The sequence below is a fragment of the Amblyomma americanum genome, chromosome 6 (genome assembly GCF_052857255.1).
Source record: "Amblyomma americanum isolate KBUSLIRL-KWMA chromosome 6, ASM5285725v1, whole genome shotgun sequence".
NCBI classification, from domain to species: Eukaryota; Metazoa; Arthropoda; class Arachnida; order Ixodida; family Ixodidae; genus Amblyomma; species Amblyomma americanum.
Genome location: NC_135502.1, coordinates 63,395,804 through 63,418,236, shown reverse-complemented (window position 1 = coordinate 63,418,236; position 22,433 = coordinate 63,395,804). Strand labels below are relative to the sequence as shown.

The window sequence follows — 22,433 nt, the reverse complement described above, 5'->3', positions numbered from 1 at the left end:
TGTGTATTAAGTTCACGGCAAACGAAACGCCCATGAAGCTTTCCGCTTGTTTGCAGATCCCCGCACCACAAAATTGTAGTGATGAAATGCGCCATATTTTCAGATTGCTTCTGTGTTTACAGAGCTGCTTGGATTAGTGAGCACCCATATCGTTTGGTGGCCATTGAGATTCCTTAGTTGACCGAAAAAGGTTGTTTAGAGACACTCACTTGTTATATTTATTGCTCTTAAATTGTATGTCTACAATAATAACAGTCTGTGATGAAGAAATAAACCCTTATAATAAAACTTTTTTAAGAGCATCTTTTTGGTTTGCCGTAGTGGCGCTGCAATCGATAAACGCAAGTCTGGCCTAGCTGCGTAGGGAAGACGCTTATTGTAAAGCTCAGCGGCGCAGTTGTACATAGCGCTGGGGCCCGCTATTTCTTTGGGGCCCCCTATTATAAAACTCCCTGATAGCTTGGTCACACAGTGACACAAAGTAAGCACCCTGAAAAGTCTCCAAACCGCGGAGCGCGTTAAATATTGCTTCAGGGTGAGACCGTGGATCTCGGACACCAGTTTTAATTGTGAAGCGACTATGAAATATTGAAATATACTGTTATGAAATTATTGAACGTAGTAGTCTATTGTTCAGTTGCGTAGCAAAATCCGTCTTTTAAAGCTTGTTCTTCGCTCGCATCAAGTAGTTAGGGCTGCCCTAGAAAACCAATAGGAAACGTTTTTGATCATAGCAAAATCGTTAACAGCAAAAAACTGCGAGCCCCTCGTGACGAGATCTGCAGATTTATCGACGTTTGCAGTGCATTGTTACGTTTTGCGAGAAAATCGCGTTCATAAACAACGTCCTGTTTAAAAATGCGCTTGTTCAGATTTTCTGGGCATTGATTTAATCAATGTGATTTAAACATCCCCCATGATGTGTTTCTGGGTATGAATCTTTTCAACATGACTTAAAATTCTCCCGTGAAGAAATTGAATTCATTAGTTTGTTCGAATGACACAAGTGTTTATGCTAGACCTATAGGATGGCATCTTACGTTACTGAGAATACTGGCCTGAGCTTCTAACTCTTCACACTCCTCACGTATTTTGCTGATCTATATATAGGCAGACAGACAAGTGCATGGCCAGGCGGGCACGGAAAGTGCTACACATGCACACCTGATTCCACTGGTGCTGAGGAACAAGATAGAGCGGATTGTATAAAATAAGATGCTGCAAAAGCCAACCTAGGCTAGTGTGTAGCAATAACAACAGCTTTTTTGACGTCGAAATCATTCACAGCGGCCAGAAAAACGAACAGATGCAAAAGAGAAAGAGAGAGAGAGTGAAAGGACACGCACCCTGGGCGTCGAGCATCCAAAAGGCAGGCGTGCCGACGCCCACCTGGTTGATCGCGGCGCACGAGTAGTTGCCTTGCGTGGCCGTGGTCACGGGTTCGGTGACCAGCGTAGCCCCGGTCACGTTCAGGGGCACGCCCCCGTGCTCCCAGCGGAAGGCGTTGCTGGGCGGCAGGCCCGTGTCGTTCACGTGGCAGCGCATCGTCACATGCTGTCCCTTCAGCGGGGGCAGCGAGCCGCCCTCGGGCACCAGCACCGCCGCGCCAGGAGGGTCTGCGGTAAAGAATACATGATGCGCACGAGTGAGGCAAACAGGCAGTAAAACAGACGTGGCAGTCGGCGCTAGCTGTTCCCAACGGTTCTCGATTTAGGGTGAACTCAGCGGGAAAGTACCAGGAGGCTGTGTTACTTTTCGGACAGTTGCCTCGCCTTGTGTTGACATTCTCTGCATAATGGTGCCTGCAATCTCTTTGCCACTGGATACAGCCGACAGGCAAGCAGTGCAGAAGCCACTGTTCGGAGGTAAATGAGGAGCCTTAGAGAAATGCCTCAGTCAACTTCCTCGAGCACAATAGGATTAACCTGCATTTAACAGAACTACACAGTCCAGGGAAAAACTACGATCATTCCTCGATCAATATTGGATTGAATGTTTTTAATGGCTGCCGCCGGCTAATGTATTTCACATCGTGTAAGTCAAAAAGTGTCTACTCGCGTGTGTGCGTGCTATTGTGTGTGCGTGCGTGCCTGCGTTCGTGCGTGCGTGTGTGGCGGCGCTGTTATTTTGTTACTATCACTGCGCCTGTAATCCACTCCTCTTGCCTTCCGGGCCCATCCCAATACCCGTGCTGTCTACGGAGGACGACATAAACCAACATTCCCCGCTGAAGCTTAAGCCTCTAAAGTGGATGTCACAATAAAAAAAATGGAAGAGTGCCGCTATGTTCAGCCTTTAGTGTAGTGGGAGCCAGTTGAGTAGAGACTGATTGGAAATACGCTAGTAGTCTGAGAGATTGGTTGGTACCTTAGTAGCTTTAGTCAAGTATGCACAGGGGAAGAGGCGATGTTTTTAAACTGAAAATAATAACTACGCAATGATTAGCTATAATTGATGTTCGCAGTTTCATAAGGTTTCGCAGGTTTAGTGCGACACAGGATTTTAGCGAGTAAGATCGGCTCAGTTCATCGAAATTCAATTACCAGAAACTTCATTTCTATGAACAATCGGTCAGTTACTTTTTCTTTTGTGTGTTGCCCCTGGCCACGCAGTTAGTCACATAACGCTCGACGTGCTTCGAAAATTAAGAAGCGACAACATTTTGAAAGTCCGTCTTTGATCCGCAAAGCTCCCCTTACGCACATACGTTTCGGTAACACCATTATTGATAGGGCGGGAACAGCTCTTTGATGCACTGCAAGGGTACTTGCGGACCAAATCGGGCTCGAAAAACGCCTCACTGTTTAAAGTCTGTGGGGCAGATTTCGTGCTAGTTTTAGGCTTACTACGACGAGCGCGGTCGAGCCAGGCAGCTGCCTCTGATCTCGCCGACAGATGAAAGAGGTTAGACTCACATCAGATACACGGTTTAGTGTGTGTCTCATGCAGCCATACTTCAACATAAAAGGCTCTTTACTAGCTGATGCGATACAAGTACACAGCCATTGGGGGCTTCTTTCCAGAGGATTAAGGGTTTCACACGCGAACACTCGACCTGAAAGCGTTAGCAGCTTTTAACATATATAGGTCCATTAGGGAATTGAGAGTGCGGCAAAGAAAAATGCAGTTTTTCGCACTATCTGCACTCATGAATGAAGGAGCACTGGAAAGATTGGAGCGTTCACTTGGCCACCTGTACACTGTGAGCAAAGTGCAACGAGAGCTTCATGCGGAACACTATGCTGATATCATTAACAACAAGGTTACAAAATGAACCTAGTTCGCAACCAATTGTCAGAATCGACAGTGCCAGTACTGCTCTTCGCTGTTTCAAGAAGCACCTACACTAATATAAGCATCTTGTGATTAAGTTATGAAGGAAGCTCAGGAGACAGCGCTTAATTCAACGCTGCCAGCGCTTCAAAATGGCTCCTTACTAACCTGGCACTAGCTCTTTTTCCCGCATTTTTTTTTTCAAGAAGACGGCAATAATATGGCTTTTAGAATGTGTTCATTATTCGGTTTTTCATCATCCATAATGAGTGAATTTTTTTGTGAGTCAAATAGGATAAATAAATTTTCTGATTATATAAACTAAGCGAAACACGTCCGAAAAAATTAATGTCGCGATGAAAGAAGGGGGACTGCAAGTGCGCTGATCCTCTTAGCAGCACGAAAAACTTTGTAGCATTGAAGCGATGTTCCATGTAAACCAGCTTCAATTTTACCAGAGTTCCTGGCAAACAGCGCCTGTGACACTTAGTAGTCGCTAGGAATGCGCAGGATACAGCAAGCTTCATGGTGATGAGATTATTCGTCCTTCAATGATTCTTAACAACTTACCTCATGCCCCGAAAGTTCAAGCAAATTTTATGAAGCGAGACATGTTTCTTGTTTTCTGTTCTTTTTCATATGATTTTTTAGCCTCATGCTCTCTGCATAAGTGACTTTTATTATCGCCATGGTTTTCTCGAGATTTTTAAGGTCAATGAGGAGTGCATTTCAGCCCAATAAAAATGTGTATGGTTTTATAACTTACAGGTTTCAGTAAATTTCTTTCCGTCCTATGTTGATTTCTTTTCATCGTGCATTACATTTTCTAGGTGTTTTGCAGGCTGTTTGTAAATTAGTATTTCCTAATACTAAGCTAGAAACGTACTACTGCGCAGTACTGAACCACCCGCCGGATAAGACAATAAGGAATTCGCACTGCTAAGTATAATGGGAAAGTCTATTTAAATATTATTATTCTGTCACTGCTTTCCCAGGAAGCCGTTCGCCCAGTTGTAATTCAAATATCTCAGTAAAACCTTAAGGATTTGCGCAAACAGCTCCGCGGTTAAAAAAAAAAAACTTGAAGTAAGAGTCACGTTAGATTGACTGATATGTGTTCTCACATGAGAAGCATAATGCTTTAAAAGAGGGACGTCGTTTTTGAAATCTATCAAGTAAGGTAAAATTAAAGCCCTGGTAGCGACGCCAATGTCGGAATGGTGCACGAGATCCCAAGTGTACAAGGGCGCTAACCCAAGTTTGGTCGTAATTGTGCTTACAGTTCGCCCAAGCGTTTTTTCATTGGTGATGCTTTCATCATATGACAAGAAGGATTTTTATATGATTGGACGAAAACACTGCGGTGAGTACTGCTTGAATTTTCTAATTTAACGAATTAAGCTTTCCCAATAATAAATAAATGACTCCAGCCGCTAAAATAACACAATAATGGGGATTGCGAATTTTTCTTTGCGAAGAAAATTAATAATTTAGAGAAATTTCACACGCCATGGTGTAAACATTTGCGATACTCCATGTCACGACTTTCCAATTGTAAAAGCCCGCATGCAGTCTCTCAGCCGGTTAGACATCACCAAGCAGAACACTACCCACCAAAATCTGCATTGCTCTTTGCACTTACACCAGCCAGCTGCTTTGATTTTGAAAGTGATACTACCGCCCCACATACCCTCAAACACGATGGGGAGACAGAAGATCCCACGCAAGGCGCGTCTCGACTACGACTCGGCAAAGCACCAGTACATTCACCAACTAGGCTTGCGGGTTGTGCTTGTGAGTTGTGCTTGCGAGCTGAGGCATGCAAGGTGGTGTTTTACCCAGGAGGAATTCGAAGAATATTGACATTTTTTGCTACTACGTAGAACACTATAAAATGTTTCATCATACTTCACCCTTTCGAGAACATTTTTCTTAAAAGCAGAAAAAATGTTGCTTATGAAATAAGGTGCCGCGAAATAGTTTTCTCTGTCCTTTCGGGACCCCAAATACTTAACCCCGGGCCTCTTGCACACACAGTGCACGAAAGAGAAACATACGACGTATTTTTGAACCATGACCCAGGTTCAAGATGGAGCACTCATAAACAAAAATAAAAGAGAAAGAACATCAAAAATACGGATCGAAGCTGTCTAAACTCATTTGGCTGGCCTTCGATCCAAATGAAACAAAACGCAACCGCGCAAACCGAAAACAATATCGCGGTCTTGGCGAGCGGGGAAATTGAATAAGGAGCACCGGTACACGATATAGCCGCGGACGAAAACCACGGCCTCTGGCCCAAGAGAAGGAGCGGGCGACCCGGGGCAACGGGTCCCCAAAGAGCGCGCACGTCAGCAACGGCAGCGGCGACAGTGGCCCGAGCGACAGCAGTTGACAGCCGCTGCGCACACAAGTGCGATGTTGAGCAAAGTTTTGGGGAATGTCCGAAATTCGCCGCCGCGACACAAACGAGCGGGCTCAATTGTCGGTCCAGGCGAGCAGCCACCCCAGTTCCTCCTCCTCCTCCGTTCTCGCCCTGCCAACTCCCTCCCCTGGCTTCTTCCTTGCCTCCCCTTCCTCCCTCGCTTCAGTGGACGGCGGGAAGAATGAAAGAGGGAAGGAGAAGAACGAGAAGAGGGCCACGCGTCGCAAAAGGAAAGCAGGGGAAGAGCGGTCCAAACCGAGCGCTCACGCGTTTGGCGCGCGGTGGTGGCGAGCGCGCCAGCGAAGCGGCTTCGGCTGTGACGGCTGCCGCAGTCGATAAAGCACACATCGATGTCTCCGCTGGCGGACACGGCGTGTTCGCGCTCCGGCGAGCTTCGATCGATGGCCAACATCCACCCTTCATTCCTTTGCATCACTGCCCTTGCTGCTGCTGCTGTCTCCTTCTCCTTGCCTTCTTTCTCCTCCCTCATCCTGTCCTCTCGGCAGCCACCCATGCCTGATGCTCACCGTTCCAGATTCCTTCTTGCCGTGCCTCCGCTCGTGCTGCCCTCCGGATCGCTTATTATTTTTTCAGCCCCCCTTAACGTTTTCATATAGGTTGTCACGCAAGCCGCTGCCGCCGTCGCGGCCGCTTAGTTTTCATTTTATTTTCTCTCGTTCCTTCTCTCTATTTTCAGCCTCTCCTCGTTCCCGAGAAGTAGATGTTTACCAGTGCGTGAAGTGTGAGCGTCAAATTTTCCTGCTCGAATTTCTTTCTGCGCTTCATGAAGTTTAAACTCCTTATTTATTTTTATATACGTGTCGAGCTATAAGCGCGAATGTGAAGCGTGAACGCTGACGCGGTGCTACCTCTTCCTCCCCTTTTGCCCTTTCCTCCCGTTTCTCCTCTCTTCAACATGGGCTTGCAAGCGTGTGCCCGAGCACGCGCTCTTCCCTTTCTTTCCCGTCCTCTTCAACCCTGTACGCATGTGTTCGGCTCAGCGGCAAGAGACGGGGTTAATGCTCCCGTTTTAAAGTCTAGCCGACACGTTCCTGGTGCGCTCGAAGCAGCTGGGGTATATGTCGGGGACATGCTTCTCGCACGACGTTTCTACGAGAATTTAGGCTGTTCCTTAGAGCAGTCGAGCCGTGTAGTCACGAGCAAAGCGAAAATGAAATAATGAAGACCCCGTCGGAAAATGCAAATTTTAGTGTAAAAGGCGGCAAACGCAGGCTGTTTCTGTGTTTTGGGACGGCTTGAACTCAATGTTCAACCCTGTGAAAAAGTTTTTAATAAATTTCGGTTTTAATAGTGGTTGGTGTAGGAAAGATTTGCAGAAATTTTTACTTGGAAGTATTTTAATCACTAGAGCAGTAAAGAGTGCCGCACGTAAGCGCTAATAACACGTAAACGCTTCGAGCTCATTACGTGAGCATAAAGTTCCAGTGCAATTAAAAGTAGCAGTGCCGACCAAGCAGAAAGATACGGTAGCCAGTTATGCAGCGTAAAAAGAGAAAGCAGGATTAAGTCATGCGCAGGTTACAAACGTTATGCAGCCTGTGGGTGCAGGGCACGTAGCCGAACCATTTAGTGCACCGAGCAGTGCCGCTGCAACGCCTGTCGACGGTGGCTGCGCAGTCGTTTACTTAACCGCATGAATATCGCTTTTATTTCTGCATGTCTCGCGCTCTGGAAAAACATACAAACTAGCTGCTGAAGGCCAAGTAGCCGACTTCTTCTAGAGATAAAAAATATACCAATAATAAGCTGGCGCCAATTAGCAGAGTGCTTTCATCTCTCAAGATATTGCGTCACCATCGTGTGTACGCAACACCAGCTCTTCTTCGCTGCCTTATAGTGCTAAGTGTTCTGAAGCAGCCTGCACAGCAGCCGGACTCAGCGCCCCTTGCGCGTACACTTAGGTCGGCTATTTTTGTTCGTCTTTCAAGCACATATACTCATTAACCTCCCAAGTTCAAGCATGTACCACCGTATTCGAAGGCCGTTACGCCACCTTCACGCTGGATTATTCCCAGGGCATGACACTACTTGCTGCGTTTTCTCTCGCTCTTTCTAACTATATTTTCTTTTTTCGTCTGTTCGTTCTATTCCCTGCGTTCTCTCATTGGCGCGGTAAGTTACAGCGCTCACGTGCCGAGGGCGCCGAAACGCGACCAGGGGACGTTTTTTGCGTGAACACGTTACGGCCAATAAAACAGGGCTTTCCACTGTGCGCCGCAGCGCGTCTCGCATAAATGTCACAACTATACGATTTTTACAGCCGCGCAAAAAGAACAAACGGCCCCGACTCGCGAGCCACGAATCCGGGCGCGACCGCCGCAGTGGGCGCAATAACGTGTAGCTTATCGCAAAGTGCACCCACGGCGCGAGCTGCGCACTCGGTGCGTCGCCAGTATGTTACAGCGCTCACTGGCCGCTCGGGAATCGCGCACGGAATAAAGCCGGCCAAGTACACGCGTGTCGCACAAAAGTACAAAGCGCCAAGCGGCGTGTCGTCCGCCGCCGATTCCGCTGGGAAGCTGGCGCCTTTCTTTTCTTTTTGCTGTGCTGTTTTCGTCGCAATTCATTCATAACACAGAGAACGGCCGGACACTTTCCCGAACTGTGTCGTCTTCTTCGAAGTGCGGGGTTGCGGAGGGGATGGCTGGAGAGGAGGAGGATGGACAAGTATAAACGAAAGCAGGAAAGGATGACCAATAGCGAGTGATGTCGACATCGCCAATGTCCGGCTATATAGCGGCGCTGCGGTGGTCAATGCGCACACACCAGACGAAAAGCCAGTTCTCGCTATGCCACCCGCGGGCCTGAAAGGCACGTCTCTAGTGTCCGATGGTCAGCCGAAAGGTTGCCTAACGCGAACAGTAATCAATAGCACACTGCGCCTACATATCTCCTCTTCTGCTTGTCACTCCTTGTTACTTCTGCTCCTTTTTTGTTGTTTTTTGATGTCCAGAAAGCTATCCTTTTTATGCGCAGTATGTTACGCTGAGTCATAGGCACCGGCTTTCGGTGACTCGGTGCGTTTTATCGGAGCTGTCCGCCGGAAAATGTGCATTCTTTTTTCGGTTGCGACCGCTATGAAATTCAACAAGCTTAACCACATCCCATTTTCTTATCGACGGGTATTGTCCTTGTGTTTCTTGGCCTGTGTCTGATAAAAAATAAAATGCGAGACCGTTTTCGCAATATGTGTTTTTATATACAGAAAGTTTTGAATGGTCGACTTCGTGATCAATAGTGGTATAAATAATGACCAAAAGAAGAGCAGCAGACAGCGACCCAGAACAAGGAGTGACATCAGCGGGAAAAGGCAGCATCTTTCGAAAGAGGTCTGCACGGTGGCCTTCATGTGGAAATTTTATTTCGGTTCTTGGGTCGCCTTCTTCAAGGTCGCCGTTCGTCAGCATGTAGCAATAATCCCTTCATTCTGAAGGCCACTGGCAGCCTCTTTTGATTATTATACCAGGTTTCAATTTATGCGCATTTTATTTTGAAGGCAAACAAGCATCCCTAATAACCGCACCAAACTACTCGTCACGAGTTTTCAAAGCTTGTCGAAATCTCAGCAATTCGAGTCGCATGAATGAATACGTTTCCTTGATTATTGTATGTTGTCCACATAACTTCTTCTGCGGTAATAGCTGCCAAAATCATGAATTATCCACAAATATAATACGGGGCTACTTAAGTAAAGTAAAATACATTAAAATCTGTGCACCGCACCTTTCAACCTTGGTTTAAAAAATGACTTAAACATTCTCAGTCTACTTAAAACTACACATCTGCCACGAAAATTCTAAATTTCCCACCACTGTATACTCTGCACCAACATTGTTTCCAGTAGAGTAAGGAATGTCCAGTAAGTTGCGGAAGAGTGCAGATGAAGCCATGTCGCCACAGTAGGAGTGTTGAGAGGGCCGCCTTAAATAAATTGTGCACCAAAGATGATTAGCTTTCAATTACTAGATTTCTGTTAAGCGAAGGTGCAACACCCATTGAAGTTTATCGTAGAATGAATGTTAGTTTCGGTTATCTATGTGTGGCGCATGGGCAGCTCTTTGAGTGAAGTAAGGCATTCACAAATGCTCCGAAATCTCAGAACGACGCACCTAGCCGGAGTCAAGCTTGTTGTGTTGTGGCGCCGAAGAATATTGCAGCTGTCGGAAGGTTAGCAGAGCAAAATCTTTCAGTAAATTCACACAAGTATTCACAGCTGTGGACGTAAGTCTTGGGTTTCCATATTATATTATATATGATGTGCTTAATTTAGGAAAACGGTTGGCACGATCTGTTCTACGGCAGTAGACAGCTGAGCAGAAAGAGTGAGTGGTGATGTGTGTGAAAAACTTGTGCGGCGCTTTGAACAATAAGGTGCTCATATGTTTACTATACTTGTTACTAATGATTAAAAAAGATTATTATCACAACCCAGAAACAACGAGGGCGCGCACGGAGAGGCCTCCTTTTTCATCGTCAAAACCAAAAAGTTAAGGAAACAACAATCTGCAGAGAATGCTATACTCAATGTCTTGTGGCATGAATAAGGTGCTATTTTCGAGCGTTCCATGCCTAGGAGGACCATTGTCACTAGTGCCACTTATTGACTGCGGCTGTAGGGCCATCTTTGACTTGCAACAAAAACAGAGCAACAAGGATTGCTATCTATAGATGTCATTTTGCAGAAATTCGTCGCTCGATCTCATACTGTGCGTGCAACAGTTGCGACGACCGATGACTTGAAATTAAAGTTGCTGCCATATTTTTCTCACTCACCAGACCTCGTGCACAGTGATTACCAAATGTTTGGGTTGCATAAGGAGGCACTGGGAGGAAAGATGTTTTAATCAGATGGCGAGGTGCACCAAGTTGTCCATCACTATACATTTGCCTATCCGGCCAAAGTAATTTCTTGCAGAAAGTTTCAGGCACTTTGTAAGCAGTGAAAAACTTGCTTTGAGTGCAGAAAAGTTTTTATAGAAAACTTAAGCAGATGTGGTTCTCATTCGCTCAATAAATTAGTTTTTCTTTAAATTGCTGCTTTCATTTCACTGACCCTATTCAATAAGCTATCGTGTCTTAACAAATTATTTCAAAAAGGCGATGACGCACTGCGCATAGACTCAGACTAAAATATCACTTACGTTCACAATATCATTCAACACCGCTGCCGGCCCTTGCATCTCAATAGAAGTTTTATGGTGGTGATGGACCATTACACAAGCACCTGTTTAAGCGCACGCATACCAGGGCGCACCTGGTTTTCGGGCTTCATACATATGTAGTCAATTGTGTGAAGGGTGTGCTTAGCGCGGAAGCTCAGAAACCTTTCAAGCGCCAAAGGACTTTTGCTATCTTCTTTTCATATGTAAAACAGCTTATATAAATTTATGAAACGCGACACTCGAATAAATCACATTTCTTGATATCCAGGGTGGGCTGCTTGCGAGCTTATGATCCACTGAATCTGTGACACACTGATGATTAAGTTGCATGTATTTTTCTAAGCTGAGTGCAAACAAGATGTTAAATCTAATATTTTTGCTTGCACGGCGTTGCATAAATTGTGGACTTGGAGTGTGCGCTTCCGCATAGTAAGCAGTAGTATAGCCATAATAATGCGGAGTTTGCTTCGGCAATCAAGCCACTCTCACTGCTTAGCTAGGTAGAATTCGATGACCTTTAGAGGGCCGGAATGGGGGGGGGGGAAGGGGGGGGGGGCGGTCGGGGCGACACACGTCGTAAATTTGCAAATCACTGTCCTATTTTTGTTTTGCCTAGGTATCAACAAACAAATATAATAATTATTCTGTGCCATCCTGGCATCCCACTGAGTAGACGCGAAATGCGTAATTGAACGAAACAGGGTAAAATTTTATGATATGCAAAATTTCAAAGTACCTGATTACGTCCAAATCTCTGGCGCAGAATGGGTCAGTGCAATGGACAAAACGTAACTCCGTAAGAAAAGAAAGTGTGATGCGCAGTTTTGTCGAGAATGCGCGCTAAGTTTGCTCTATGGGCAGAAACACAGTATTTCTGAGCATAGAGCTTATTATTATGAAAAGTAAAGTTTGCGGAGAGAACCAAGCGGTGTTTTGTTCCATGACCATCTACAGACTAAGCCGTGCTACAGCTACGTTTTATGTGCAGCCTGGCTAAGCGATTCTTATTAATTTCATACCTTCTTGGCAACATTTCTGTCTTTTAGTGGCCCGGTCGTTATTGCTTCGCATCCTCCCTGTCGAATTAACTTGCGATTTAGTTCGATTCGCAGTACCGAATCAAAAGCTTTTGGACGTGATTGTAGGTTAGACTGAAAAGATCTTGTTCCATTCTAACTGCGCTGTGTGAGTAGCTGCACTAGCTTGTAAAAAAAAAGTTCGGCACTTAAGCTGTACAGAAAGTTCATGCGTTTTTTTCCCCCGCTCATTACATCGTTTTCCTTGTGGACCTCTTTAGGAAGACAAAAACGCTTTTCGGCACTGTCGTTGTTTAATACTCTCTACAGCTTTATTATTGCCTTCGTAGTGCCAGCCGCGCAATTTATATTTTCATATTGTATGTGTAGGCCAACCTGAACAACCGTAAAACCAGCCCAGAGCTTTCGAGCAAGCAATAAAACCATTACTCTCACTTAACTTCTCCAACAGCAACAAGCCTTTGAGTTTTTTTTTTCACTACGTTCAATATGCTTTCCCATGTGTTTACTGCTAAAATAATTTCCTCGTAAGAACGTGGAGTGCAAACATTCTTAAGCTCTGCGCCAGATAATACCAATAACTCATCGTTATTAAGAAATGTTTATCTTATTCAATGGACACTGGATCGGTTGGTCTTGTGTATTTTAAGAAGTAGCGTGGGCAATTTTGCGCCTTCTCAACCGCTTAATCGTTTACAGAGACTCACTTCGCATTTTTTGGTGCTTTTAGAAGAAGCCGATCTCGTCAGCTTTAAGCTCAGTTGCAGAGAACCTGGTATCGGTCATGCCAGCGTAATTTTCAGTTAATATGACCGTAGAATGAAAAGTTTAGCGGCGCTAAGTAAAAAAAAAATTCACGTTTTGCCCCACACTCCCTTAGGCGTATACACTGACAAATACCGCTGGTCCATTCGCACATAAATGGAAGGAACGCTCTCTCTTACTATACTTAAAGCGTGAAAGGAGTTGAGACAATAAAGAGTGCTCATTAATGTTCTCACTTGGACTGCACATTGGCGCCATGGGTTATTTTGTTCTTCTTACACAAAAATTTCAATGGCGGGATTTTTTTTTATTCAGAGACAGGATGTAAGCGCGCTGCGAGCAAAGGATACTACGATATACCACCATGCCGATAAGTATTTGAAGCACACATAATATGGGTAGAATAACAAATGCCGAAAGTGTCGTGGCATTTGTTTCCACACTTCGCTAGCTCAATAAGCATGAAGGAAGGAAGGAAGGAAGGCCTCAGACGTGAAAGACATGGCTCTAGCACCAGCTAGGAAGTCGTTTTCTTTTTAAGTTCAACCTTTCGCTATTCACTGCAAACAACAACAGAAAAGTCCCTTAGAACGCGCCAAGGTGCCACCGCTCTATTCTTTCCGAACTTAAAGTCAGTTCGCCATTGCTGACTCCAGAATAAGATATTCCCTTGCTAAACTCTTTCGGCGTGTCGGGTGGTCTAGCTCGTGTATTTTCTTCCCTCTTCTTCTTCCACAAGCTGAACGTAGCGACTTGCGCAGCAAATTCTGAATCAGTGACAGGCAATAGTTACATCGTTTGATTCCAACTGCAGAGACGAAATATTCGCTGCAATTGCAGCGTACGCGCACTCACACATGATGATGAGCGATTTTGGCTGCGACATAGGGCTCCATCCGGCGTCGTTCTTGGCCTCGCAGCTGTAGTTGCCCGTGGTGGAGCGCCGCAGCTGCTCCAGCAGCAGGTCGGGTTCCTTGGTCTCGTTGACCAGCTGGCCGTCCCGGTACCAGCGCACGCGGCGCAGCTGCTGTGGGTTGCCGGACTCGGCCTCGCAGCGCAGCAGCACTGGACCCTCGCCCAGCGCAACCACCGAAGGGTTCACCCACACGCTCACCAGGGGGGTGTCTGCGAATGCAGAGAGCGCACGTAGCGGTCATGGGGGGCACACGAGAGGCGGGGAGTCTGTGCTGGCTGAACTGATATTTGCCAAAAGGACAAAGAAAAATAAATAGAAAGTAAGAGAAAACAAACAAGAAGAAAAGAAAGCAACGAAGAAGGAATGAGCGAATGACAGGCGAAAAAAAACAAGACAGTTATTTAAAATCAATTAAGTTTGTTGAGAATGCGTGAGTGAATCACTCAACGATATGCCTCAAACGGTCTTTGTTCCCGGAGCCGTGTAGTGCGGCAGTTGACACACCTGTGAAGCTTTAGACCTTTGTAGGCTGACTAGAAACTTAAACCTGACATTTAAAGATCTATTGGAGTATAAAAGAGTCGCAGGAGCTCCTCAACATGTGTCGAAAGGAAACCATTTGGCCCGAACAGTTTGGAACAAGAGTGTAGAGGCTTGCTGTAAGGTGAAACAGATAGCCTGACTTATTTGTTCTATATGTAAGAAATGCCGAGTGAAACGAGCGAATTTTAATCATAATCTAGCACCGTTCGCCCTCGAGAACGGATCATTACATCGCTACCGATCGAAACGCAGTAACAAGACAAGAACGGTGCACCGTAGCGGAGGCGGGAATCCAAGTATCAACAATCCTACTTTACTATCGACAGAATTTCTAGTATATTGACGAGGCCGTGCTCGGATGAGTTTTTTCTGGTAGTCTAGCGTGTGATGCATGCTAAAAAGAAAGGAAATGCTCATACTTTGCAGCGATGTACCGTATTGATTTCTTCAATGAGTAATAATTGATTGAACCATAATCTTTGGCTGTTAGAAAATGCATTTTTTCTCTCTCGTGCAATGAACGCAATCCATTCTTTTGGCGTTCAGCCCGCTGTTGATCACTATGAACGTTGCCGAAACAACAATTACAACGCAGCACTATAAAACGCCATCTGTCGAGTGTCAAGACTACTATATCTCACACTACGGGATGAACGACCAATAAACAGTTTTAGTAACACGTTCGTAAATACTTCATGTACGCAAGCGTTAAAACTCTACGCGTGCTACGCGCATTTTCCCAGACGCGCTTTTAGTTTCACGTGCGCGACGCAGACCGAATAGACGTATGAAACTAATCTCGGATTCATTCTTGTAAGCTTTTCTGCACCATCTGTCGCCAGATATGGACACTAATGTAGCCAATATCATCCAAGACAAGTCTTGAAGCCAGAGAACTGGGGCTTATGCGAGCTCGCGAAGATCCGTGCGGTCGCAGAAGCCTTTGTTATTTGCCTCTCGCATGCAGTCCTCGAATGGTCTGCTTTCCATCATGTCGCGAAACAAGTCTAAATAGTCTATTTACGAACAGCCAAGGCGCTGAGTTGCAGAACTCATGTTTTGCACGGATTGGCTGCCGTTTCGCATTCGGCTCTTTCTCGCTTGTTAAGAGATCTCGCGAAACCTGCCTACGTAGCGGTGTACGTGCGCAAAGCGCGCGCTCAAACTGCAGGGATCTCAAGTACCATCTGCGTCAAATGAAATGAAAACTTAGCGCGTGGCTATAGGTCCTACTTGTCTGCCTGTCGTAATCAGAGATAGGAGCGTCTATCTGGATTTCGATAGCTTTGTTTTCTTTGACGTTCATTGCATCAATTTGCCGTTGGAGCACTATTTTCACACTTCCCACTAATCTCAACTTGCTCAGGGCGGTTTCTCAGGCGGAACCGGCCGTGGCCCGCGTGGGTCAAGCGAGCGCTTTTAGCTCCCTAGCCTGCAGCGCTTTGATTTAGATTCCGTCATCGTCTTCTTATCAGCGCCTGGCTGCGATTCGAGCCGCGAAGAAGGCTGATCGGGTTGCGGTCGGTGGCGAACGCGACAGTTCCTGAACCGCTTGTTACTGGTAGTGAGCACGACTTTACCGCCACCAGAAAAGCTCAAATACCCTAGAATCGAACATTCGCGCGTGAACGTGTGGCCCGAAAAGAGAGTGCGAATCGTTTTTCTTGACGGCCACAGTGTGCCGCAATGCGCCATAGCAAAGAAACAGTTCCACTGTCTACAATTACCAGAAGTTTCCAGATATTCTGTGGTGTGGGGTGGCTTGGAAGCATGCCCCGTGGGCACAGATATCGGGTTACCGGCAAGGATGAAGGCCTAGGTATTGCGGCCGCTGCAGCAGGCATAGCCAGCATTGCAGTTCGGCAGTTCGACAATTTTCAATTGTGTGTCAGCGCAGCAGCCATTAGACGTCGTCTGCACAAAGCTGTTTTACGAAGCCATGTGGCGTCACAGAAGCCAGCGGTATCAGAAGCAAACAGAAAAGCAAGGCTCGTGTTTGCGCAAGACCATGCATCACGGACTACGGAGGACTGCAGCTGCGTGATGTTCTCTAACGAATCAACCTTTTCAACTCCTTGGGACCAGAGACAGCGAATTTGGAGAGCCGACAACACCAGGTGTACTTTTCCTGCCACATTTGCATGTTTACCAACCATATATAAGGTAAGATAGCTCTAATGCAATGACCACCATATTGAGTATTGCGACACGAAAAGAGCCTTTCGTTTTCTTTTCTAAATTGACGCAACCGGTCGACCTTTACTTGTGCATAGCGCAACCAGATGCTGATAACGCGCAGATGATGGAAGCAAGGTGAAAGCGCTGCAGGCCAGGGAGCTAAGAGTACTCGATTTACCTACGGAGTCCACAGCCGCGGTCGACAGCGATACCGTGCTGCAGAAGTTGAGATCGGTGGAAAGTTCGAATGCGGCGCTCATGCTGCAAAGCGAGAACACGAAAGTAAAAGAAAACAGGAACAAAATCATCCCAAGCCGGGTGAGCGCGCCTCACTCTGACGGCGACAGGCGGACGGCGTAAACCGGACCTATGGCCAGACGCTCTGCTGTTCGATTTGATTTGACGCTGATAGTACGTCCGTGAAACTCACGCTAGCCCGCTGCATTCGGCGCATGCGCACTGCTCACCCATTAGAGAACCTCGTAGAGTCTCTTTCAAAATATATATAGCCCAAGGGGTTTGCTTCCGAGCCGTGTAGCGGGGCTCTTAAGCAGATTTGACAGTCCTAAGCTTGGGAGGCTTGAGGACTTAAGTTCCTCCCGCCTTCTTAAGATTACGGTCACTGGATATGCAAGAGGAGATTGGGATGTATACTTTTCACCAAGACTGTACGTAGAGCATTTACTTGCGTGTAACTAAAACTGTCTAAAAAGAATGCACAGCGAGGAATCCGAGAGCCAATTGGAAACGCCGCTGGTCGCAAAGGGATTCTCGGTTCGATCTGCCGCATTTAGGGAGCGTAGCAACTTGCCGCGGTTGTGCTTCACGCTTATTTCCGCGAACTATGGTAGAGCAACTTCCAATCGTTCTCTCTTAACAGAGCACTGCGGGCCGCTGCGTGAGTTACACTTGGGGACTTAAGATACGATTTGTTAATTATGCATGCTCTTAGCGCAAAAGATATGCTGACGAGTGCGGTATGTTTTATCTTTAAATTGCGTCGTGCCGAATCAAACATTATTTCCACCACTCAACTATTTGTTTCGTTTTTACCGCGTCGAATTTTTTTAAAAATATTTCTCTCCTGCGTAATGTACGCACCCTTAAATTTTAGCAGTTTTTTCTGAAAAAAAAAACTGCGTCCTTTAGAAGGATAAATAGGGTAGATGAAGACGGTGATTACGGTGGTAATGTTCGATCAATCAGCAAAACGGGCACATCAAAGATCTCAAAATAAACACAATAATCCGCATTGCAACTCATACATCTAATGTGAAGTTCACTATAGGCTACACGATAAGCCCTCTACTCACGGCACCTGCAGATTGTCAAGCGCGAGCTTCATGTTGGGATCAGAACACACTGCATTGAAATGGAAAGTGGATATGAAACTCGGACCGTTGCCGGCCGCTTCAGAGCCGCTCTTTGATCTCTGGGAAAACACAAGGGAGCTACAACGTTTTAGCCCGTACAGCACACTATTTCTCTGAATAGCGCATAAGCTTGTTCCTGGATTTGTGGTCTTCATCTAATTTGGCATAATGAAAGGAGCCGCAAGACGAGAGTAAACGCCTCGTGTTCTGCGTTAATTATGCAGCAAAAAGCGGTAACGAGAGCGTACTGGTTGGTAATTGCTTCCATATTTGGGCTCAATGCTAACATGCGGTGCGGAATCCTTTTACTGCGTCCAAAAAAATTTACACGCAAAGCATTCCCTCACTGTCTTCATCGTGAAGAGAAATTTCGCGTGATAATCAAATGCTATTTCTAATAGAAAGGGGAGCGCAACTGTACCAGAACGCCCGTAGCCCTTAGAAGTGGGAATAAATTAACATTCGCCAGTTCGCGCGACACATTGCAATCATCAATGCACATTTTGTTGAGCTCATAAAGCGTGATCGCCCTGCCAATTACGAAACACGGCAACAGTTATGTAATTCTACTTTTCGTTTACATGATGTTCGTTCATTCCAGCTTTGCCGGCGTTGACGGTTTGCGACTGGAAGACGAAGAAATGAGTACTGAACATAGATATTCCTTCATGCCGTTCATTTGCTTTGTTTTCCTCATGAAGGTGATTTTAAACCAGGCTTTCAGATTTAAATATTGTGCAGCGTGACAGATTTTCTTTCCCTTCTGTCTGAGCGAGAATCGCAAGAAACTTATCTCGGAAAAAATGGTGCAACGAAACATTAGCCGAGTCAACTGCTCTCATCAGAGAGTCACGTTGTGCCACCAGCTATCAAACGTAAATTAGGCATGCCGCTTTCATGTCTCGAGAAAGCACACGAGAGTGCTGGCGTACATGCGTCGAGCAAGAAACGATGCCTTTTACGAATTTATGTTCATCAAGGCGACAAAAGATGCTACTTGTTATTGCATTGCCCTGTTGCTTCAGTGCGCTGAGTGGTGGACGCCGCGTCCAGTCGTTGCCTCAATTAACCCGTGTCACCACTGAGCGTATTCAAGCAACAGAGCACCTTATCTTGTAGGAGCAACTTTCGATACCTTCCACTCGGTTACTTTACTACCCACTTTATTTGCCTCAAGATTCATTCTCCGCGTAAACTGTGACCTCTTGCATTCTGAATGTCACACCGACTTCTATATATACGTCGGCCGCCGCCTTGTTTTACACTATTCAGGTAAAAGTGCTTTGAATTCCGACATGACGTACCCTTTTATATTCTTTCCTTTTCGAGGACCCCGAACCAATCCCTCGAGGTTTCTCTTGTAAATATGTGGAGGTATAAAGGCAGTCTCATTTGCATGCGTCTCAGTGGTGAGTGCAGCGGATCCTTTAATGTAGAGTTGGCAGAGCCAACCCAAGCTTTGCTTGGATCGGTCCATTCGCGTCACAAAAACAAGTGCGGCCATTATATCGGTGGTGCTTAAGGCGCCGACCACTATGTCCTGACCGCATTCGAGTGTTCTTCCCTAAAACACAGTGTAGAAGGTTGTCATTGCAGCCCACGTCAAAGTACTCACAGAAGACGTCCAGGTAGACAGAGTTGGAGGCGTTCCCTCGGCCGAAGGCGTTCTTCACGTGGCAGCTGTAGACGCCGGCATCTTTACGCGTCGCGTTGCGTATGAGCAGCACGGTCTTGGGCATCAGCTGCGCACGGTGGCCCCTCGGCCTTGCCGGCAGCGGCTCGCCATTCTTGTACCAGGCCACTTCGGTCGCGTTGGGAGGGTTCGCATCGTAGTGGCACGTCAGGTTGCACGAATGCCACTCGGTGACGTTGACGCCTTCGGCTGGCATCACCCGCACCGCAGGAGGATCTGCGATCATGGAAGAGGTGCTGCTGTGGTGGAGGAGCGTAGAGGGGAGGTTCCTATCAACAACGGACGCACTACCTTTCATGTTTGATGACACCCGACGAAGAACGTTTCATTTGGCAAAAGAGGGCTGCTAAGATTGAAGGGAAGTTTCAGAAAGTGAAGCTGGCAAAATACGCCATACCCGCCGCGGTGGCTCAGTGGCTAGGGCGCACGGCTACTGATCCGGAGTTCCCGGGTTCGAAACCGAACGCGGCGGCTGCGTTTTTATGGAGGCAGAACGCTAAGGCGCCCGTGTGCTATCCGATGTCAGTGCACGTTAAAGATCCCCAGGTGGTCGAAATTATTCCGGAGCCCTCCCCTACGGCACCTCTTTCTTCCTTTCTTCTTTCAGTCTCTGCTTTATCCCTTCCCTTACGGCACGGTTCGGGTGTCCAACGATATATGAGATAGATACTGTGCCATTTCTTTTCCCCCAAAACCAATTATTATTATTATTATTATTATTATTATTATTATTATTATTATTATTATTATTATTATTATTATTATTATTATTATTATTATTATTATTATTATTATTATTATTATTATTATTATTATTATTAGTATTATTATTATTATTATTATTATTATTATTATTATTATTATTATTATTATTATTATTATTATTAATACCCCATTCTTGAAAAAAATATATATGTGGCGTCATGCGCAAAATTTTACGGGGTGCCGCTGTATGAAAAAAATAACATTACAGAAGGCATTGTTAGTTAAAATTCTTGATAGGCCATAGTATTAATTTAAATACCGCAGAAAACGCGGCGACAAATGCAGAGACATTAACAGGATGAGCGGCCACCGCGGTGGCAGAGTGGTTACGGCGCTCGGCTGCTGGCCCTAAAGACGCGGGCTCGATCCCGGCCGCGGTGGTCGAATTTCGATGGAGGCGAAATTCTAGAGGCCCGTGTACTGTGCGATGTCAGTGCACGTTAAAGAGCCCCAGGTGGTCGAAATTTCCAGAGCGCTTCACTACGGCGTCTCTCATAGCCTGAGTCGCTTTGGGAGGTTAAACCCCCATAAACCAAACCATTAACAGGATGTTCTTCTCCGAGTCTTTTCTTTCGTCCGCATTTTTTTTTTCGCTTTTTCAGTTAAGAGAAAAACATGTTCCTACGCTCCCTAGTTATCCATTCAGCTCCTTTTTGTTTCAGAAGGTGTAGCATGCATCCCTCTTTTTATTAGGCTTTTCAGTGTATTGGTTCGCTGAGAGCGGAAAAATGCTTTCTTCCTTGCGCAAATTTGAATCTCCTGAAGTTTCGGCCCTTATGGTGCAGTTGTCTTCAGCCTAATTCGCAAATAATTCGGCAGTTCCAAGTATAAGTGCCCCATTGCTTTAATGATACCATATTCATATTGATTGAACTAGCAATGGTCCTGGCTGTCCAATCCCAGAAAGACGCAACATCTCTGTGTTCGAGCTTAAAGAATACAATAATACGTATACAGGCCTGCAGCCGTATAGCAGGAGCAGTCAAGCAACAGTCGAAGTATCTAGAGAGAACAGCACGCTAAAAGCATGCTATTTTCTCAGTATAAGAAACGTCTAGACGACGCATTGCAGCATAATAATAATAATAATAATAATAATAATAATAATAATAATAATAATAATAATAATAATAATAATAATAATAATAATAATAATAATAATAATAATAATAATAATAATAATAATAATAATAATAATAATAATAATAATAATAATAATAATAATAATAATGCGTACAAAAACGCCCAAAGTGAGCAAAAAGATCTTCTCGAATAGAGCGGCTTGTCTGCGTTACAAAATACATGACAGTCTTGGCTAAAATATTAGGCCAAAGCTGGCTACGGGTAGAAAAATCTCTAGCTTCTAACTGCGGACAGAGCAGCAATTTACTGCAGTAACAAGCAGCTGCCATTGAATTAGTGACAACAAACATTTCTGAAGTGCTCTATAGCCACTGAGGAAGTTTCCAGGGAAAAAGAATATTTTACAGTGCATGCGAGCCATTGCAACGCTAGGTTCGGTTTGGCTTATGGGGGTTTATCGTCCCAAAGCGACTCAGACTATGAGGGACGCCGTAGTGAAGGGCTCCGGAAATTTTGACCACCTGGGGTTCTTTAACGTGCACTGAAATCGCACAGCACACGGGCCTCTAGCGACCGCCGTGGTTTCAAATATCTTGCCTGCACTAGTTATGCGAGGGGAGACAGTGTAGAAATTTGAAGCAGTGTTAGTCGAGCGGAGCTGTCGTTACTTGGCTAGTACTCATTTACGTGCTACAAGCCAAACCATCTGCGTTTGCGGGCACTAGTGGCCACAGACACCAAAAAGGAGTGTGTTTTATAAGGAAGTATTTCTTCTGAAACAATAATCCTGAAAGCGATCTCAGTTCACTGCAACTGAAGTTAGTTTCCACACGCTCATCGAGTCATTTCGTTAGCAGCAAAGTTCCTAAGGCTTTTTTTTAAATTAGAAAGGAAATAACCTTTTCTATTGCAGCCGCCTGCGCTCTCCACAACGTGCAGTTTGGAGCAAACAGTGGCCTGTTCTGTCTAGTTGTAGAAAGGAACACCCATGCTTCTGCAACGGCACTTCTCTAAAGCAACTTTAAATTGTCAGACGTTTCATTTTAGAGCCACTGCGAAGAAAACCGATTTACTCAGTGAAAATGTCCCCGCACCACCGTTTACTTGTACGTGTGGACCATGCCAAGCAGTTTAGATGGTATCACGTCTCATACTGTGCCCGGAGTGTATTCATTGGCTGTCTTTAAACTAATGTAAAA

At 45.7% G+C, this 22,433-nt stretch overlaps 1 protein-coding gene across 2 annotated transcripts in view; it reads right to left on the bottom strand.

Moving 5' to 3' along the window:
• Nucleotides 1-22,433, bottom strand: part of LOC144093604 (B-cell receptor CD22-like) — a 208,997-nt gene that overhangs the window by 55,071 nt on the left and 131,493 nt on the right. For both annotated transcript variants that reach the window (XM_077627163.1, XM_077627162.1), the window contains exons 5-7: nt 19,309-19,602; nt 13,539-13,808; nt 1,347-1,616 (exon numbers count right to left, since the gene is read on the bottom strand). In XM_077627163.1, the coding sequence (XP_077483289.1) occupies nt 1,347-1,616; nt 13,539-13,808; nt 19,309-19,602 (834 nt within the window). The remainder of the gene's footprint in view (nt 1-1,346; nt 1,617-13,538; nt 13,809-19,308; nt 19,603-22,433) is intronic.